Here is a 19,896-nt window from a genome sequence, read left to right on the forward strand (position 1 = left end):
ACTAGTTTTATTTCATTGTTTTTTGTGTGTGCATATTTAATGCCCATGTACCTTACTAAATTCCACACTGCAGGAGGGCGATGTTTTTCTCATTGTCACACCCTCAACATTTAACTCAGTGCCTAAAGCATAGTCGATTCTGACTCAGGAAATATTCACTGAATGAATAAAGGAATGAATGAATGAAATTAATCTTTGAGTTCCTAGTGTCTACCACCGAACCTGGCATATATAATGGACTCAAAAAATAGTGCATAACTCAAATCAAGTCAAGGCAGAAGGGAAATGGGAATCATACACAGAGGAAACAATGATTGGTTTCTCAAAAAAACACATATGAACCACATCCTCTCCGTTTATTCATTTGCCTTCATTCCAGTTAATAGAATCTGCTCATCTATGTACATGGAGGAAAAACTACATAATTGCTTTGTCTGTGTGATTCCAACACATGAAATTGAAAACGGAATGGCTGAGGTATTCTTCTGGATGCTTTAAATACTTTATGTGGGCATCTTAAAAGATTGATCGACTCTCTTTTCTACTGGATATTTGAGTAGACACAACCATTAGAGAATTTTCTTCTAGGAACTGACTTTAGCCCTTAAACTGTATACACTGAACAAGCAAACTCAAGTGGATCATTATCTATAGAAGTGCAGAATTCCATCTCCCTTTGGCAAACCATTCAAACCCAGAAGTGTGTTTTACACATTCTGACAGAAGCATCTGTAAGAACCAACTCTAACCTCCTTTCTGGACACTTTAGCACCCAAAAGTATATGAAAAGAGTGCATGTTAAAGCTTTTTCTGTTTATTAGGAAATATCTCTTGGCTCAAAAACTCTTGACTATCGGTCTGCTGATACTGAGAAAAGTAAATAGCAAAGAGTTCCCAAGAGTCTTCCTCCTGTGTGACAGATAGTTTAATAAAGATAATGGGACATTAGATGACTAAGTGTTTGACGCTAATATACAGACACATCCTTCGGGTAAGTCACTCTAATGTTTCCTGTGTAATTTTCACGGCCATTTGCCATTTGCACCGGCGTGAACAAAGAGGGTCTGGATCCTTCCGGGTGAGTAATAGGTGTATCAGTTACCTGTACTCTGCTGCCAGGATTGGAGGGAGGCTCACGATGACTCTTGCACAGCTGAAGCCCACCCTTAGAGACAGCAATGAAGAGAGAGGATCAGGGATGAGAGTCCTCTTGGCCTTGTGTCGGGGCATGACTGGGGGGCATAAGTAGGGTCTCCATTCTGGAAGTGGGTGAGTTTACGTTAGATACATGTGGAGAGCCAGGTACCCTGTGGCGGCCATCTCAACACATCAGTAATCAGTGAGTTAATGCCTCAGTGAGGCAAGTCTCAGAAAGAGAGTGACTTTTCCTTGAGCTGAAAGTACTCTGAAGACATTGCCTGAGAGAAAGACTCACACCTTTCATTGATTTCAATGATCACAGACCTCCTTGTGCTGAAAGAATCCTTTTGGCTTTTTTTCTCCTGTGCTTGAAAGTCCATTCACTGGGTGCCAGTGTTGATTGGCTTCTCTTGGTAGATTCCCTTACGTTTCAAAGAAAAACAGCAATGGCAAGAAAACTCAGTGTGGATTTAAGCTGAGAAAAGCAGAGAACTGAAAATTTTCCTCCTGCAGTTGCACTTCCCAACTTCCTCAGCAAGTTCTGCTTGACTTGGAATGTGCCTTCTGAGACCTGTACATTTCTAAAATGCTACTAAATTGCTCCATGCATTTATTTCCCCAACTCCCAATGAAGATAGCACTGGCTTTCAGTCTCATAGCAACTCTTCTCAAGGTAATGGACCACAAGTCATCGCCACTTGAAATCCAGTCCTTCTAAATGAATCATACAATATGGTTTTTTATCTCCTTTTTTCTCAGAATAAGTCTAAGAAGATGATCTTTTGGCCATATTCTTAAAATTTCCTCTATTGGTTTTTATTTGATTCCATTTTTCTTTCTCTACCTAAACACTGTGCTTCCCAAGAGGAATGACATTTTTGCCAGTTATTATGAGTTTTTAGTTCATTTGCCTTGACATACAGCCTGCGAAAGTTAGAGTACCCTCACACTGAAGCACAGACTTCGGCCCAGTGCCATGAGGTTTCCATGTCGACAGGTGCACAGAGGGGAGGTCGGGCCTGAGAGAGGTGTGCGCCCCTGCTCGTGAATTCATTGAACCCATTCCTGCAGACTTCAGATCATTGCGTTTGTTCAGAATCGTCTTTAGAGGAAAAGACTTCACCACACATGGGAGGTATTTGAAGAATCAGGAACAAATGAGCCCTGGTAATTTTTCAAAACAGTCAGACCTTTTGTCAATTCTAAATCAGTCTTTTCGTATTGTGTTTTGTTATAGTGACCGGAACCTTGGTCTCAGTGTTCTTAAGGTTCTACGTTTCAGTAATTTGGCTTCTTCCCTACTTCCGTGGATGCCATCCCTGAGAACGGCACCACCAGCAGTATCTTAAATTGGAAGCTCCCCCTCCAGGCTGATAGTCTCTGAAGCCTCTGCTTCCCCCAGCCCTTCTCACCGGACCTACTCTTCATCTCTGACACTTAATACTTCCTATTCTTTGTTTTTAAAAAAATTTTTTTAAATTAAAGTATAGTCGGTTTACCATGTGTTCATTTCTCGTGTACAGTGTAGTGATTCAGTTATACATATATATTCCTTGTCCTTTTCTTTTTCATTATAGGCCATTCCAAGGTATGAGTATAGTTCCCTGTGCTCTACAGTGGGACCTTGCTGTTTCTCTGTTTTATATACAGTAGTTAGTATCTGCACATCCTGAACTCCCAACTTGTCTCTCCACCCCTGCCCTTTCCCCCGGTAACCACAAGTTTGTTTTCTGAGTCTGTGTGTCTGTTTCTGTTTTGAAAATACATTCATTTGTCTCATTTTTTTCGATTCCACATATTAATGCTTCCTATGCTCTGCTTACAGTTTTCTGATTTCATGTTCCTCCTGATCCATCCTAAGCCCCATAGTCAGTCACTGCAAAACTACCCTCTAAAATCCCTCAACTTTTCTCTGTGCCTTAAGAGTCAGTCTTTCTCCTCGGGCCACCTCCACCTGTCTCCTTTTATTGCTTCCATCCCTGGGCGACTCACCACTTTTTCTACAGAAAAAGCCAGGTACCATCTTGATCTGGCCCCCAGACTTGGGCTTATCTTCTTGACTCCTCTAGCCTGTCATTTAGAATCATTCTGTCTTCCATCACCCTCCTTTCTGGTTCTTTTTCATCACCCCCACCACTCCTCTTGTCAGCCTCATCTTCCTCTTAGGCTGGATTCCCCCAAGATGCTGTCTGTTTCTCTCCCTCTGCACTCACACATTTTCTCGGAAGCTCGCAAAGCTGAATCTCCAGATGCAAAGTTTTTTCTGCATTCCAGATCACTAAGATCTATTTGGGTATCCTGCAGGCATCTCAAACTTCTCCCCTACATATGAATCCCTGTTTTTCATTACCCTAGTACCTAGTTTTTTTCCCTTCTGCCGCTAATTACAACTTTAATTATTCCTTTTTCTCTTCTTTCCTTTCCTTTTCCACTTTCCTTTTCTCTCCTTTTCTTTTCTTTCCTTTCTTTTCTTCTCTTCTCTTTCTCTTCCCTTCTTTTCTTTTCCTTATCTGAGTCCCAGAGAGACTATAAGTTCCTTTGGAGGCAGGTATATCCCTGTCTACTCACCATTACTTTCTTATCACCACATGTGGGCACATAGTTGGTGCTCAGTAAGTTTGTTGACTATAGAACAATGTACACAGCAGGAGTGAGCAAAGCATGACCCACAGGCCAAATCAAGTTTGCTACTATTTTTGTAAATAAAGTTTTATTGAAACACAGTCATGCTCATTGGTTCCATATTGTCTAAAGTTGCTTAAACCATAAAGTGTCAGAATTGAGTAGATGCAACAGAGACTGTATGGCCCATAAAGCCTAGAAAATTTGCCCCTGGTCTTATATAGAAAAAAAAATTGCTGATTACTGGTGTAAAGGATGGTCTCAGAGCACAGATGCAGAGGGGATAAAGAATGGTGGGCTGTCAAGGAAGGCTTCCTGGAGGAGGTACCTATCTGCACCTTGAAAGATGAGAAAGAGATATTCAAGAGCAGGATGGAGTGGGATGGAGGTGATTATCTTAACATACGTCAATCACGAGTAAGTGCGATGGACAATCTGCATTTGTTCAGGAGTGTTGTGCAGCATAAATTACAAGGTAGTCAGTAAGATATGGGCTTGAGAAGACTGGGCAAGGGCCAGAGATCCAAGGGCATTCTTGAGCCTTTTCCAATCCCAGGGCCCCAACAACTTTTACCGTTTCCTCCTGTGTCCTGAAGTCTCCCTCCTCAATCTACCTTCCCATACTTTCTGCTAATAATAGTCCTTCCCACTTACTAAGCAATTTGAGGTGACACTATTTCTAACACTAACTTCTCAAAATTTCTGCTTCAACACTATTTCTTTTCTTATTCTTGAGTTAGAAGAAGGCATTCCTTCTCCTATGACGATACTGGGTCTGTTTTTGTCTGTATTCCATTTTTCTCCCCTTACCTCCCTCTGTCAGTCCCTCCTTTTGGTCCATCCCTTTCCTTGCCTTTTTCCTTTTGACCATCTAGCCTTCAGAGTCCTGATCCCTCCTAGTCTGCCACTTCTCTGACCACTCCTCTTGTTGACTGAGTCCACTCTGGCTCCCAGAGATGCCAGAGATGCTGTTTGTCCCCAGCTCCCTCCCTCTGCCTGCTTCTTCCCTCTCTGTCTCTCTCTCCTCTGCCCTCTCTTTCAGTCTCCCCTTTTCCCTCTCTCTGCTTTTTTGATGAGCTCACTGCCTTTCTCTGTTTTACCCATCCCTCTTCAGATATCTCCAAAATCTTTATTTCCAGATATTTTCATGCTCTGTTCGGGGAGTACAAATTGGTACTATCTTTTGGACAACATTTAGCAATATTTATTAAAATTCAAATGTTTATAGTCTTTGATCTGCTATTATTATGTGTAAGATTTTTTGCATGTTTTTGCAAGCGTAGAAAGTATATGTGTGAGAATGAAAATTGTATACTGTTTGTTGTAGCCCAAAAGGGAAAACAATATAAATGCCCATCAATAGGGGCACACTCACATAAGTACGAATACAGTGAAATATGGGGCACTTATTTAGAAGATGAGGTGTGTTTTGACCTTCCAATTTGAAAAGATACTCACTATAGTAAGTGGGAAAAACTAGTTCAAACTCATATTTGGAATTCTGGCCTCTCCCTCAAGTTCCAGACCTACATTTTCAGTTTTCTGTTTGTCGTCTCTATTTAGATGGTTCTATGAAATTCTAAGTTTCATAATTTTAAGGGACCTTTTTTTTCTTCTACTGGCATAAGACAACCCCTCTGAATTTCTTTATTTCTGCTGAATTCCCCTATTTCTTTCATCACCTTTTCAGTTGCCCTGACATACAATTCAGAAGTATCTTTAAATCCTTCCTTTCTTTGCCCAACACTGTGGATCATTCACCAAAGTCTGTTGATTGTTCCTTCACGAGAGGTTTCCAAAATACGCCTTATATCTGTCCTTACAGTCAGGGTCACTGTCTCATGCCTTTTCTTCCTTCCTCATGCCTGGAGACTCTTCCCAGACCCCTCACCTCTCTCCCTTACATTCCTGTGGACACTGATGCCAAATTAATCATAACAAAGCATTTACTTGATATTGTCACCCACTGATGAGCTTTTAATAACCTTTTCTTACATATTATTTCCTGAATCATCACTTAAGCTTTTTATTAACCACTCTTCACACACTGGCTAAGCTTTCTTTCCAAGTTTCTCTCCTTACAATTACCAAACTCTGGCAGTTGGATTGCTCACCACTACCTAAATATGCCTTATCTTCTCCCACCTCTTGACTTTGACCAATATCATTTAATGTGCCTGGAATGCCCTTCCTCCTACTCTGTCTGCCCTTGAATACCTACATCAAATGCTACATATTCATCGACATCTTTCCTAATTACCAGTTGAAACTGAGTAGAATCTATAAAGCAATGTGCCATAGAGATACATTTTTTAAAACTATCTCTCTGATTGGTGGGTAGCCATGTCTCCAGAAGGTAAGTGTATCTTTGCATCCTAGGGTGTATTTGTGTGTCAGTATGTCCAGAGTGATGTGGGACTGGGAGAAATCAGATCCATGCATCTATTCTGTGTCTTGGGGTACAGGCTAATGGTTGTCACAGCTCTCCCTGAAACGTCAGCTGTTCAACACAGTGAAAGTTTATTTCTTACTCAGGTCACTGCCCAATGTAGGCATCTTCTGTGGCAGGTGACCTTTCCGTCCAGGGACCCAGGATCCTTCCAGCCTCTGGTTCTGCCCTATCCTAGGTCCTGAGTGCTTTCCATTCAAGCAGTAGATGGTGAAAGGGACAGGGGAAGGTGCATCTGTTTCTTATCTGCTTCATCACAGAAGTGATGGAAACTCACTTTTCTTTAGCCAGAACCCAGTCACATGTCCACTTTGAACTGCGGGAGAGGGTGGGAAATGCTTGTGTGTCTAGGAGGATACCCAGGAGGAAAAGGAAGCATGTTCTGATCAATATGGCAGCCTTTGTCACAGTCTTCACTTCTGGTTATGAAATATCTGTCCTTCCATACATAGAATGCACACGGTCCCTCCCTGAGAGAAATTATCCAGAGTTGCCTCCAGCCACTGTGCCAGCCCCACCAGGTCCATCTCACTCCAAGACTTCTCAGTGGGGTGCCATCCTCTCCACCAGGCATGGATGTGGCTCCTCCTGGTCTGGCAACTTCAACCCACAATTACACTCACTATCCCTGTAGTGGAATAAGGGCAAAGTAATGGCCACAAAAACTCTAATTGAGAAACCAGGAAGTGGGAATAGTCAGTATCACTCGTTGAACGGTAATCAGTATCGAAGCTGCAAAAAGCAAAGAGTTTCATTTCAGATCTTAAGAACCGCAATTCAGAAGACACAGCTTTGGGTAAAACCGAGAGAGTGTCCTGGGGAAGAGAAGGAGTCGGGGGTTTATAAAGGCAAAAGCCAAGATGCTGTTCTCTGACACGAGAAAATACGTATTTGTTCTGAAGGGACAGACTGGCACAAGTTGTTTTAGGGCAAGGGTCTGATAAATGGCAGATGTTCTAGGTAGCTTCCTTAGGACAATACGTGGTCTCAAGGTCAGATCCCATCTGGGCTGAGACATACATATAAGTCACACTTCTTCAGTGGCCTCCAGCTGCATTTTACAGAGCTCTCTTAGCAATCCCGACTCCAAGAAGCTTCTATTCTGAGGGCCCTGAAAGGTCTTTAGTTAGTTCCTAAATTTACTCTCTAGAAAAAAGAACTGTCCATCCTTCACCTTCTGGAAGGTTCTTTCTTTCCGTTTTTCTTGTTGGCGACATCTGAAGTGGGCGTGGAGAAGCTTGTCCTTTTGGTGAGCTGAACGATGCTCGCAGCTCTTCCTGCTACGGTGCGCTCCGTGCCGGCCCCAGGCCTCTTCTCCACCTACTGTCTGAGTGAGGAGGACTTCGGGGACCTACGCAGGGCAGGGCCGGAGGCTGGAAGGATCCTGGGTCCCTGAATGAGAAGTTCACTTACCAGGGAAGATGCCTGCGTTGGACAGTGACCTGAGTAAAAGGCAGACTTCCATTGTGCTGAACAGCTGTCATATTAGGGTTGGAGGCCTGAACAATCAAAGGCTTTTGTTTTTCAGTTCAGGCTTATGATGTCTTTGGCAGTACCCCTGTCTCATAAAAAAGGAATAAAAGGAAAAATGAGTAGGCTTCTGTTCTATTTGCTTTTGTCAGTTCCATCTGCTTGTAGCCACACCCAGAGTCTTTCCTCGACACAGTTCCCAAGTCTGCCCTTCTTACTGACATCTTTGTACTTCGGCCTCTCCCTCAAGATTTATTGGTGACTACCTCGAGGCTGTTTGAAACAAGGGCTTGGATGAGGAGGTAACACCCCCTTGATGTCATCCTTTACCACCTGAGGTGCTCTGAACACCGAGCTACCTTGTAAATTGGGAAGGCTTACAGGGCCTTTCGAAACTTAGAACGCTCTTTGACTTCATCTCTTAATGTTTCATTGCCAAAGGCATTTGGCTTTTCCAAGCTTGTCAGATTATTTATCTTTGGGATTTCCCCTATTCCTTTCAGTTTCTGCCTGAGAACCATTCAGCTCTCGCCTCAGTTGACCTCTTCCTGGTACAGGCAGCCTTAGTGTCTGCCACACACATCCCTCTAATTGGCTCTGTCCCCTTCCTCAGGTGAGTGGTCTGCTTTCCAAGTTATTCCAGACCACGGTTTTACCAGATAGTCTGCAGCGTTGTAACAGGGCTCTCTAGCTTGCTGTATCTGTTTCTGTTACTTGGCATTAAGGAGGTAAATATTTTTATGTCAGTCCCCCACATCCAGGACCCATTTCTTTGTTGATACACGTAGGCTAACTGTTATCTCAAACAACTGTATGTCGATGACTTATTTCTTCTGCAACTTACAGTCCCCTCTGGGTAACTGTGTATGTTCAGTCAGGCACACGGGGTTTTAGTGATTGGTTCAAGGTCACATCATTGGCAAATAGTGGTATCTAGATTTGATCCCAAGCATTTGGACTCCAGAGTCTTAACCACTTTCATCTCAAGTAATCAACTTTGAGATACAGTCTTTCAAAGTTCGCATCTTTCAAAATATATCTCTGACAGTTTCCCATCTTTGGCATTTTGCTCCACACATCAGAGAGTTGTGAATGCAAACCTCTTGATCATACAAACACTTATGGAATCACGGCATATCAGAGCATGTGCTGAGAGGTTTTGTAGCATCAAAGATACAGAATCTCTTTAAATACAACAAAACCTGACGTTATTGACTTCAAATGGCATCTGAATTTATCACCTTTTTCTAACCATATTGTAAGTTCTTGCAGGACGGCTAAATTGAATGTCTTACGTTGATCTCCTGGGTTTTCCCTTCCCATCTATCAATGTCCATTTCTACAAAGAGAGCCTGTGGATAGCTTTACATTTTGTAAGATTAGTTTTGAAGATGCACAGGTTGCGCTTGGGTTTGCACACCCTCATGAACTCTTTATTTCCCATGTGGAGGAATAGGTACCTACGGGTTTCTAAAAAACCGGCACTTAATTTCTGTAGAGGAGAAACTTCGATGAGCAAATGCTCTTTCAAATCCCATTCCTTCCCCCATTACTTTTAAGTGCACGTGGACGGCATTGGAAGAGGGTGAGGAGCAGAATGAGGTTTGCCCTCAAGACGATTCTGAGGTACTCTGAACCCCGGACTGCTGCGATTCGTAGAGCTCATTGCTGCAGGCTGTCGTGTGTCACAGTGCAGGTCAGGGGCTGGCCTGCCTTGCAAACTATCCTGATCTATGCCTGAAGCTGTGTTCGTAAAAATAAATCTTCCTTTAATGAAAAAAATATGAAAATGAATATGTGTATGTATGTGCTTGACTAGGACATGGTGCTGTGTACAAGAAATTGGCACATTGTAACTGATGGTACTTCAATAAAAAAATAAGATAAATCTTGTTCTTCCATCCCCCTTGTGCCTCACAGCCTCAGGAGCTCCTCGTGGATTTAGACTCATCTTGTTTTATTGTAGAAAGGTTACCTCCAGATTCTTAGTAATCACCCTGTTTCTGATGTCGTTGATTCATCTGTTCCCTCTGAAACTGAGTTAAATGTGCTGATCTGATTGGCTCCTTGAAGTCAGTATAGAATATTCCAGCAAGGCTTTGAAAATGACGCCCTGACCCCAATGTGTAATGACCTCAGTGGACAATAAAGGGTTCCTTTGTGTCACACAGGTGACAAACATCTATTAACCTTCAAAGTCCACATCAGTTTGTCCCTGATCTCAGGATGACAAATGATCTGTCTGTTAGCTCATGCAGCAAGCCTGTGCCCCCTGCAGTAATGCTGGTGAGACACCGTCAGGTACCACGTGATCAACCAGTCACTTCCGTGCAGGCAGCATCCTAGTGACTTACTGAAAATATCATCAGGCCTCTCAAAGGACAGACTTTTTAGTTATTACACAAATAATGGCTGGCTGAAGTGTTTAGATCAAGAGGATTTTTCCCATTGAAAGGACCATGAGTTCATTCTTAGGGAGATGTCAGCGTAAAGTTCTTCCAGACTCTCATAGACCTGCTTAGAAAATTGCAGCTTTTCCGTATTGACTGTTCTCCCAGGAGCCCTCCAAGTTGAAACTCACACCAGCAAACATGAAGCGCTTCTGTTTGCTGGGAAGGTAAGCCTCAGGGTCCTCCTATGATAATGTCTGAATGATGTACACTTCACGTCTGCTCCCTCCACATCCTCTAAGGGAGAACATACAACCACACATGCAGAGTGAGAACTGAATTGAGAGTCGTGGGTGTGCGCCACGGCTGTGGGCTTTGTCCACGGCCCCTCATGTGGGCTAAAGTGCCACCGTGGTGCGGTGGACAGGCAGTAATTGCTGCTTAGAAAAAGCAGGAGATCCAGTGAGAAGAGGCTGAGAATATACTCTTACCGGAAGAGTTAAGAACAGGCGCCTCGTGGGAAAATGTGAAAGACCGTTGAAAGGGGATAAGAAGAAAAAAGAATTGTTAAGACTCCACTTTCTCAGTTTCTGAACTGAACTTTTGCTCACAGCAGGTGAACGCAGGCTCCCTCCCACACTGAGAGCTCCCCCCCGCCGACGTGCAGTCTGTTAAGTAAACAAGAGACTTTATACTGAGAAAGGAACATTTCTCTATTTTGGCTATGAGTTGTTATTTTTAAAGCTTCATCCTCCAAACATTTTCCCCTCTCCTTGTTTATTTTTTTCACTAGAAAGAAAATGGGCCACTTAAAAAAAATTCAACTACAGGACAGGAAAAGCTCATTTCTAGTTTAAGGCCACTTTGAGTGTAGGGCTTACTTGTACTTAAGGCCAACTGACGCTTCGGTGTGAGCACCATCTCAACCCCCTGTTAAGCAATATAGCTTGTAATTTATTTTTTGAATTTTTTTCGCGGGGGAGGTAATTAGGCTGAGTTTTTAGAGGCGGTACTGGGGATTGAACCCAGGACCCTGTGTATACTAAGCATGCACTCTACCACCTGAGCTGTACCCTTCCCCTCAATATAGCTTGTAAAGACTCCCCTCTGCTTAAGGACAGCTTTCATGCACCTAGATTTCCACAAAACAAAATGCAGCGTGGCAACTGTTTTCCGGATACTTCAGGGAAAAAGGCCAACCCCTTCTGTGACATCTATGCGTATATCTGTTTATCAATATATCTATAGCTGGTACTTAAATTCGGCCCCTATGGTGTACCACACACCATTCTAAGCACTTTACATAAAAACTCACTTCTCTTTATCTGAGAATACTGTGGCAGTTGCTTCAATACTGATATGTTAATTTTTTTTTAATCTTGAAATTTTTTTACTGTGGTAAAATACACACAACATAAATCAACCATCTAAGCATGTTCAGTGGACAGTTGGGTGTTATTAAATACATTCATGGTGCTGTGCACCCCTCAGTCCATCCGTCTCCGACTCTTTTCATCTTGTAAAACTGAAACTATACCTATTACAGTCAGTTATCTTTTAAAGAGACTTAAACAATAATTTAAAAATCTTATCCATTTACCCATGTTGTCGCCATTTCTGGTAATTTTCATTCTATGTGAGGATCCCATTTTTCCATTTGGTTTCATTTTCCTTCTTTTTTTTCATTTTTCATTTTTATTAGGTAAAATTAATATAATTTGACTGCACATATACAATACATATTTACAATACACTGCACGTATTTTAAAAATTTACATATATGTACTGATCATTGTTTCTAAGAACAGTTTAGAGCTTTAGCTTTTTAAACTTACATAGTTATCAAAGGAATAAAGCCAACTGGAAAGCAAGAATCAACAAAATGCAGAATTCAATCACAAAGCACAGTCACATGTGCTTATGCATATTCAAGAATCAGTCATCTAAGTTATAAATAATAAGTAGTTCATTTGTGTCTTTTTTTTTATTAGATTCCCCATATAAGCAATATCATATGACATTTTTCTTTCTCTTTCTGGCTTACCTCACTTAGAATGACAATCTCCAGGTCCATCCATGTTGCCACATGGGGGTTAAATTTGGGGAGACTGGTATTAGATGTAAGAGACTTTCTGTACCTCTTCTCAGGAGTGTAGCATGATGCACTGTACCTGTCCTTCTTCTTATCTGTCTTGCCTCTGTTCTGGATTGCTTTATCAACAAGGCCTGTGGCTTTCTTCTCTGTACCCCAATATTAGCACAAAGCCTGGTATATAATGGGCCCTCAGTAAATCTTTTTGAATGAATTAAAGTAGAGCAAGAAAGGAAGACAAAGAAAATCTTATTGTTGGAATCCTTTCCTCTTGTTGGTAGGCAGCATGGTTTGACTTAACAGATTTGAGTCCTAATTCCCTTATTTGGAAAATGGGAAGAATAATACTAACCTTAGAGAGCAGTTGGAGGAAGTCAATGAATTTATCAAAAGTGTATTTAAAGTCAGTGTGAAAAAACATGGCTTATTCTATACATAGTGTTAAGAAAACTAACTAGCTACCAGAGGAAACACTAAGCTGAATCCCTGCCTCACACCATACACAAAAGTAAATCTCAAGTGATGATTGCACAGCTCTGTAAATATACTAAAATCCATCGAATTGTACACTTTAAATGGGTGAATGATTTGATGTTATTATATTTCAATAAAGTTGTTTTAAAATGAGTAAATCCCATAAGATCAAAGATTTAAACATATAAACATGGAACTGTTATAGAAAGAAACATAAGATAGTTTTTTATATGTTACTTAAAGAATGACCTTTTCAAGCAAGACATACTGTTTTAAAGCCATAAATGAGAGTTTGTTACATTTGATTATATAATGATTGTTTTGCAGAAGAAAATACTAGGAACAAAATCAAAATAAAAATATGACAGAAAATGAGAAAAGAATTAAAAGCACAGAGAACAAAAGGCTAATTATCTGTAATACATAAAGAGCCCTTAAGAATCAATGTGAAAATGATCAACAACTCAACCAAAAATATGGGCAAAGGATGAAAGCAGGCAGTTCAGAGAGTTTCTGCCAATATAGTCTCCTACCAACAGTCTAATGGTACAAGCTCTTTAGAAGCAATATTTGAACTTTTTGTCTAAATTGAAAATAGAGAAGTCCTGCCACTTAGCAATTCAGCTTCCAGAAATTTGTTCTATAGCTATCTATCTACACATGTGTCCAAAGACATGTAAGTACAGTCATTGCATGAAATGTTTGTAACAGCCAAATACTTGAAATCAAACTAAATGTCAACCAACAAAGAAGTGGTTAAAGAAATTATAGCATTTTGTGCTGGAGAGGCTGTGGAGACAAGGGGATCCTCCTACACTGCTGGTGGGAATGCAGTTTGGTGCAGCCACTGTGGAAAACAGTATGGAGATTCCTCAAAAGACTAGGAATAGACTTACCATAAGATCCAGGAATCCTGCTCCTGGGCATATATCCAGAAGGAACCCTACTTCAAAATGACACCTGCACCCCAATGTTCATAGCAGCACTATTTACAGTAGCTAAGACATAGAGATAGCCTAAATGTCCATCAACAGATGACTGGATAAAGAAGAAGTGGTATATTTATACAATGGAATACTACTCAGCCATAAAAACTGGCAACATAATGCCATTTGCAGCAACATGGATGTTCCTGTAGAATGTCATTCTAAGTGAAGTAAGCCAGGAAGAGAAAGAAAAATACCATATGAGATCGCTCATATGTGGAATCTAAAACAAACAAACAAACAAACAAAGCATAAATACAAAACAGAAATAGACTCATAGACATAGAATACAAACTTGTGGTTGCCAAGGGGGTGGAGGGTGGGAAGGGATAGATGGAATTTCAAAATTGTAGAATAGATAAACAAGATTATACTGTAGAGCACAGGGAAATATATATAAGATCTTAAGGTAGATAACAGAAAAAATGTGACAATGAACATGTATGTGTTCATGTATAACTGAAAAATTGTGCTTTACACTGGAATTTGACACAACATTGTAAAAATGATTCTAAATCAATAAAAAATGTTAAAAAAAAGAAATTATAGCATTGTGTTTAGTGAAAACCTATGCAGCCGTTAAGAATAGTTGATGAAGAACTCCAAAATACAACAATTAAAAACCAAACAAAACAGGGTGCTGTACAATGTGTTTGGTGTTCATGTTTTATATTTTTATATATTTCACATGTATATGCTTGCATGTGCATGAAATATTTTAGCTTCTTCCTGTGTCCCTCAGAGCCATCATGCCCCAAATTCAGCTCATGGATAACAAGATAAACGAATTCCTTTCACATATGTTATCTCTGCATTTAATTTCTGCACCAACCCTATGGAAAACATACTAATACTTTGCTTTTTAAAATATTTAAAATAGTTGAGCCTTTGAGTTTGCTTATTTAATTGTTGCAACTAATAATGTTAAATCCTTGATGCCAAGGCTCTGTTGTACAAGGTAAAGGCCTAAGCTTCTTATAATGAGGTAGGACATCCTTCATTACCTGACCTTTTCCTTCTTCCCCAGGTTACTCTGTCTCCTTCTCTCTCTAACACACTGCTGCAAGTACTTCCATGTTATCCCAGCGTTTCACGTTGAGGACCTCTTCCAGTGATGCTTTCAAACCTCGGCTCAGCAAAATCCTACATTTCCTGAAAGTGTCAGCTCAAATGCCTCCTACATACTTAGTGAATCTTTACCTGTCTTCCTAGGCAGCATCAATGGTTCCAGTACAACTACAGCTCATAGTTTTCATAGTTTTCTTCTGGTATTTCAGAAGCACTTTAAATAATTAAAAAGTCTATTAAAACTGATTATACTATTTCAAGACCATGAGCACGTTGCAAACAGAGGCCCTATTTTAATTCTCATTACCACAATGTCTGGAATATAGTAGCAGATCCATAAATATTTATTAGAAAAATTATTTACCTGAATCTGAATCATTTTTATAGGTTGATGAACTTCATACTTAATGTGGCAGATTTTGGGGACTGTATAATACATCTCTTCTAAGAATTTGAAAATGTTTCATTGATGGAAAATTTTTTTTCATCTTACCTTCCAGAATTCAAATGAATGTTCATAATCCTTGAAGAGAATGACTGTGAGGTTTTGGTTTTTTTGGGGGGCGGGGTGGAATGCAGATTCGGAGACAGTAGATTTTTGAGAATGTGAACCTTATCACGTGTTCAGAAGCTTTTCTGTTCTTTAATACTTTTTTTCCTGTATTTTCATAGGAACCAGGGAAAATGTGTCGAGGGCATGGTGGAGATCTTTGACATGTTGCTGGCCACGTCGTCTCGGTTCCGCATGATGAATCTCCAGGGAGAGGAGTTTGTGTGCCTCAAATCCATCATTTTGCTTAATTCTGGTGAGTTGATAACATGGGAAAATTTAATACCGGGTTACTGGAAGAAATATTTATTCATGTTTTGAACCAGATACAAGCTACCTACTACAAAGGCATAATCACAAATGGAAAAAAACAACTAACACCGCTTTAAAATAAAATAAAATAATAAAATAGAATAACTATCATCTTCATAGATTACTTATGGAGGTGGGACCATGCCAGTCAATTATGATGAATGAAAAACAAAAATTGAATATTGAGTCAAATGGCGTTTTGTTGAAATATTTGCACCCTTTCACAGATAATTAGGGATTTTTTTTTATTAAGTTGGTGCAGGGATGTGGACATCTGTTAGTTATATTTGTCAGAAAGTAGGCAGGATTAGTGACCCTGTTAAGAAATTGTGATCAATTCCAAGCTCTAGATCATAAGGAAAGAAGCTCATTTGAGACAGACCGTGTTTCTGGTCAAAACTGATTCGCCAAAAATTATAATTGACTCAGAGATGGAAACACCTAGTTCTAAAAATTAGAAACATGGAATTCAGTACTTTGGTCCAGCTAAAAGAGCAGTTTTTGTTTGATACACAGTTTCTAATTCAATGATTCCCTCCTATTTATTCATTTGAGAAAACTTAGCTGAGTGTGGCATCTGGGCTTTCTTTTTTTTTTTTTTTTTTTTGTAGTGAGCTTGGCTGTTGTATAATGAGTCACTCCAGGTCACCCAGATGGAAACTATGGCTCAGCCTGAATTAGCACCTGACTCGTCCCAGCCTCAGTGTTTGCATCTAAGCACTAGATCTCCAGTCTGGTGGCACCTGAAGCTTAGCAACTGGGTATCACCTGCACAGTCAATCCCCTTAACCTGGAACTTAACCCCCCACCCCCAGGCCTGTCTCATGCCTGAGACCTCATTCTCACCTAGAAATCAGAGCTGTTTTGAAGCCCTAGGTCTGATTTAGATTTAGTTTCTGACACTATTAGCTACGGTCAGTCCCAGATTTCCCAATAGCTGAACTACAGTTTGTGTCAATCATATATGGAGAGAATCAGCACTTTCTTGTCTTTCGAGATGTGCTGTTTCTTCCTGATGAATAGCCAGTCCCTTCCCAGCTCCCCTAACAATTTTCCACTTCTCCTCCGCTTACCAATGCTAGCAACCTATATTGCTTAACAGTTATCCTAGTAATCATTCTCATTTATCCACTGATAAATGGAAATCTGTATTATTACACTAGGCAAGGACTGAATTACAGAATGAAGTTGCATGAGAAATAATGTGGTCTCTACTCAGGAAGTGATTACCACTCCATTCAAGTTTCTGGTTCCACTCATGTTCATTGTACTTTTCATTTTAGCCATTTGTCCCGTACGGTGAAGGGTCCAGATCCCACAATGGCTCTTTATTGGATGAGAGTTCTGGGAGCCGTGCCACTCGGCTACACAGTGCCAGGTCCCGAACCTGCTCCTTCTTCGGTGGAGGGCTGGCACACGTGACGGCTCTCGTGTTAATTTCAGAGGAAGCAGGCCCATCAAGTGCTGGGACTTTTTTCTTCCTTCTACCAGGAAATAATGTCCCAGACAGGAAGTGAAATTAGCTGGAATTATAGAATCAGCCAGAGTAGAGGCTCTGATCTTGGTAATCAAAAAAGATCTCTTCAGATCTGTATAGCTTTTTCCTGAGTTACTGGTCTGTTCCTATGATGGGGTGGGGTTTTTTTCATATTATATAACAAAAAAGGCAAGAATTTTTGCCATCCAAATATTGGATTTATAGACCTAGGTTTTTTTTTTTTTTTAAAAATCCCAGAGGAAAAAAACTTTCAGCCCTCACAAGAAAGTCTTTTATTAAAGCCTGGCACCAGCATCTCAAAACAGTATTTCCCACCACAGATTTGGATCTCCACCTGACGCCTCCTGACACCGGGTAAACTCTCCTGCTCTGTCCTTCTCTTTTCGCCCCTTTCTCAGGCTCTTCTGTGAGCTTCCCTGCCCTGGGAGGGATGGAACTCTGTCCTGGAAATACAGGGCACTGTCTGCTGACACGGCTTACAGTTGTCTTTTTCCTAAGATACTGGCCGCTGGTCTTTTCTCTCAAGGACAGTACTGCTGGCTTATGAGCTGTAACAGAAAAGTGAACTCACTCTCTCCACTCCAAAAGTGAGCTCTGTTTTGGAAAAGCAGGTCTGCCTCTGAGCACAACTTCGGGCGTCTCATATTGTTCCTAAGACACAGAATCAGAAAGGACATGACTCTGGAACACAGTGCTGTGGTCCTCAGAGCTTTTTTCAGGATCAAAAAGTGATTAGTCCTATGAGGGCTACCACAGTCAACACCTTTCTCCCACAGCTGGAGGTGTGGGCTTTTCCAAACACCCAACTGATCCATGGCTCTGATCAGGGGCAACCCTTCACCCATCATGAGACAAGTTTCAGAGTGACTCCAATTCCAGGAATCTCCGACAGAAGCCAAGTCAGAAATGATTCAGGAAACCTGAGCTAGAAGATAATTCTCTGATCCCTGGGCAGCAAGACCTCAGCGTACAGAGGAACTTTGGATTTTGTGTTGAGCCCCTGTCACCGAAGTCTGAGAAGGGTGTGCTTACATCGGCCTTGACTTTGGGGCAGAGGCACAAGGGGCACTGGAATGTTGTAGTGAGCACCTGCTAGGAATATCTTTCTGGAAGCCTTGAGAAGGTCTGCCAAATGCCAACTTTCCCCTGGGAAACCCTTTTCACAGCTCTTTGGGAGTGGGAGATATTCATCACGATTTCTGCAATCGAATAATTTATTACTTCGCTTGCAAAAGCCTCTAATCACCCACAGGACAGACACTGTTTGTTTTTCCACTCCCTACCAAAGGACAGAGGCGTTCCTGGTTAATCCAAAGATGCCTTCGCCAAATCAGTGCCAGCTTCAAGGCATTCTGAGAACTAGCTGGACAGCGTTCAAAGCAGGGCAAATGCGAACAGAGCAGATGAGCTCAGGGGAAAAGGCTGTGAGGCAGCCGCCGTGGGAGATGAGGATGGAGCTGGAGCCGCACAGGGGGACCTGGCAGAAGGCTCTGTCCCCGTTAATAATATTCCTTCTACCCAACATGACTTCAGTTCTTCTTTGTGAATCCAGTATTTCGAATTCTTCAAGCCCAGTTCAGATCTCACCTCATTCAGGAAATCCTGCTACAGCCCAAGTCCATCATGAGCTTTTCTCCTCTAGACTGTTTTAGTTCCTAAAGCCAGTGCCTCAGCTCTAGCATTTGGTCAGTGGGTTGACCGATTTAATTCATTTATTCAATAATTTCACTCATTTATTCAGTAACTTATCAGTTATGGAATTCCCACCATGAACTTTAAGCCAAATATATGGAATGAATGACATGGTTCTTTGGTCTTGTTTTTCTGTTTTTTACTTTAGCTTGGATTGTTTCTTTGTGCATGTATGTCTTCATTTCCCTATAAACTATTATGTTTTTATTCCTCACAGTCTGTGAACTGTCAACAAATATTACATCATTCAGTCATTTAATAGACACTTACTTGCTAGAGATGACCAGGAGGACCTGGAAAGTTCCCGTTTTTCCCATGCTGTTCCTACCATGAAAAACATGTCATCCTTTTTTGTGCACTTTAGATTTAGATAATGTCAAACTAGTAAAAGGGAAAAAATAATGCTCATCTCCTTGGGTTGTTGTGACCCATTGTGTGTAAAGGGTCCGATGCACTTCATGGAACATAGTAGGTCCTCAATCAGTGACAGCTGTCATCACTCCTGAGAATCCCTGGCTTAAACGGAGTCAGTCAGCTCATGCCTTTTTTTCAATATAATTAAGTGCTTTTAGTAGAAAAGCCTCCCACCCACTAGGCTTAAAAAAATGTGCAAGGACATGAGGGTCAGAATAACAGTTCTCCCAAGGCTGTGTTAACTGTGCCATTTAATTGTATTTAGAGAAATTTTAGAGCGAGAGTTACCTTGCAGAGAATAACTGATTGTTATTTGAACCTTAATTTTGACTGACCTTGATGGAAACTCTGCGGTGTCCTCATTCACCATTGGTTGACTCTGCTGCTTCTCATCCCCTCTCCCCAAATACGTGATCCCCATAAAGCCCTCAGAATCCACTCCCATCCAGAACACTCCTCGTTTAGTGAGTGTTTTTCACAACTCAGAAAGATTCACGAGTCAAAGCTTAATATATATGAATCTACAGTCTCTAGTAAATGCGGAGTTTGACCTTCAAATTCAATTTAATAATTATTTCTACCCATTTTCGGAACTTCTTTCCGACCACAATTTTTTGTTTTGTTTTGTTTTGTTGTTTTTGGTGTGTGGGGGGGTAATTAGGCTTATTTGTTTTTTTTATTTATTCTTACAGGCGGTGCTGGGGATTAAACCCAGGACCCTGTGCATGCTGGGCATCCG

At 41.1% G+C, this 19,896-nt stretch overlaps 1 protein-coding gene across 3 annotated transcripts in view; it reads left to right on the top strand.

Annotated features, from left to right (window-relative positions):
* ESR1 (estrogen receptor 1) overlaps positions 1-19,896 on the top strand; it is a 378,297-nt gene that overhangs the window by 334,256 nt on the left and 24,145 nt on the right. For 2 of the 3 annotated variants that reach the window (XM_072966053.1, XM_072966054.1), the window contains one exon: positions 15,364-15,497. In XM_072966053.1, coding sequence (XP_072822154.1) covers positions 15,364-15,497 — 134 coding nt within the window. Of the gene's footprint in view, positions 1-15,363; positions 15,498-17,827; positions 17,898-19,896 lie in introns of those variants that run through there. The other variant, XM_072966055.1, reaches the window with a different exon arrangement.

The sequence above is a fragment of the Vicugna pacos genome, chromosome 8 (assembly GCF_048564905.1).
Source record: "Vicugna pacos chromosome 8, VicPac4, whole genome shotgun sequence".
NCBI classification, from domain to species: Eukaryota; Metazoa; Chordata; class Mammalia; order Artiodactyla; family Camelidae; genus Vicugna; species Vicugna pacos.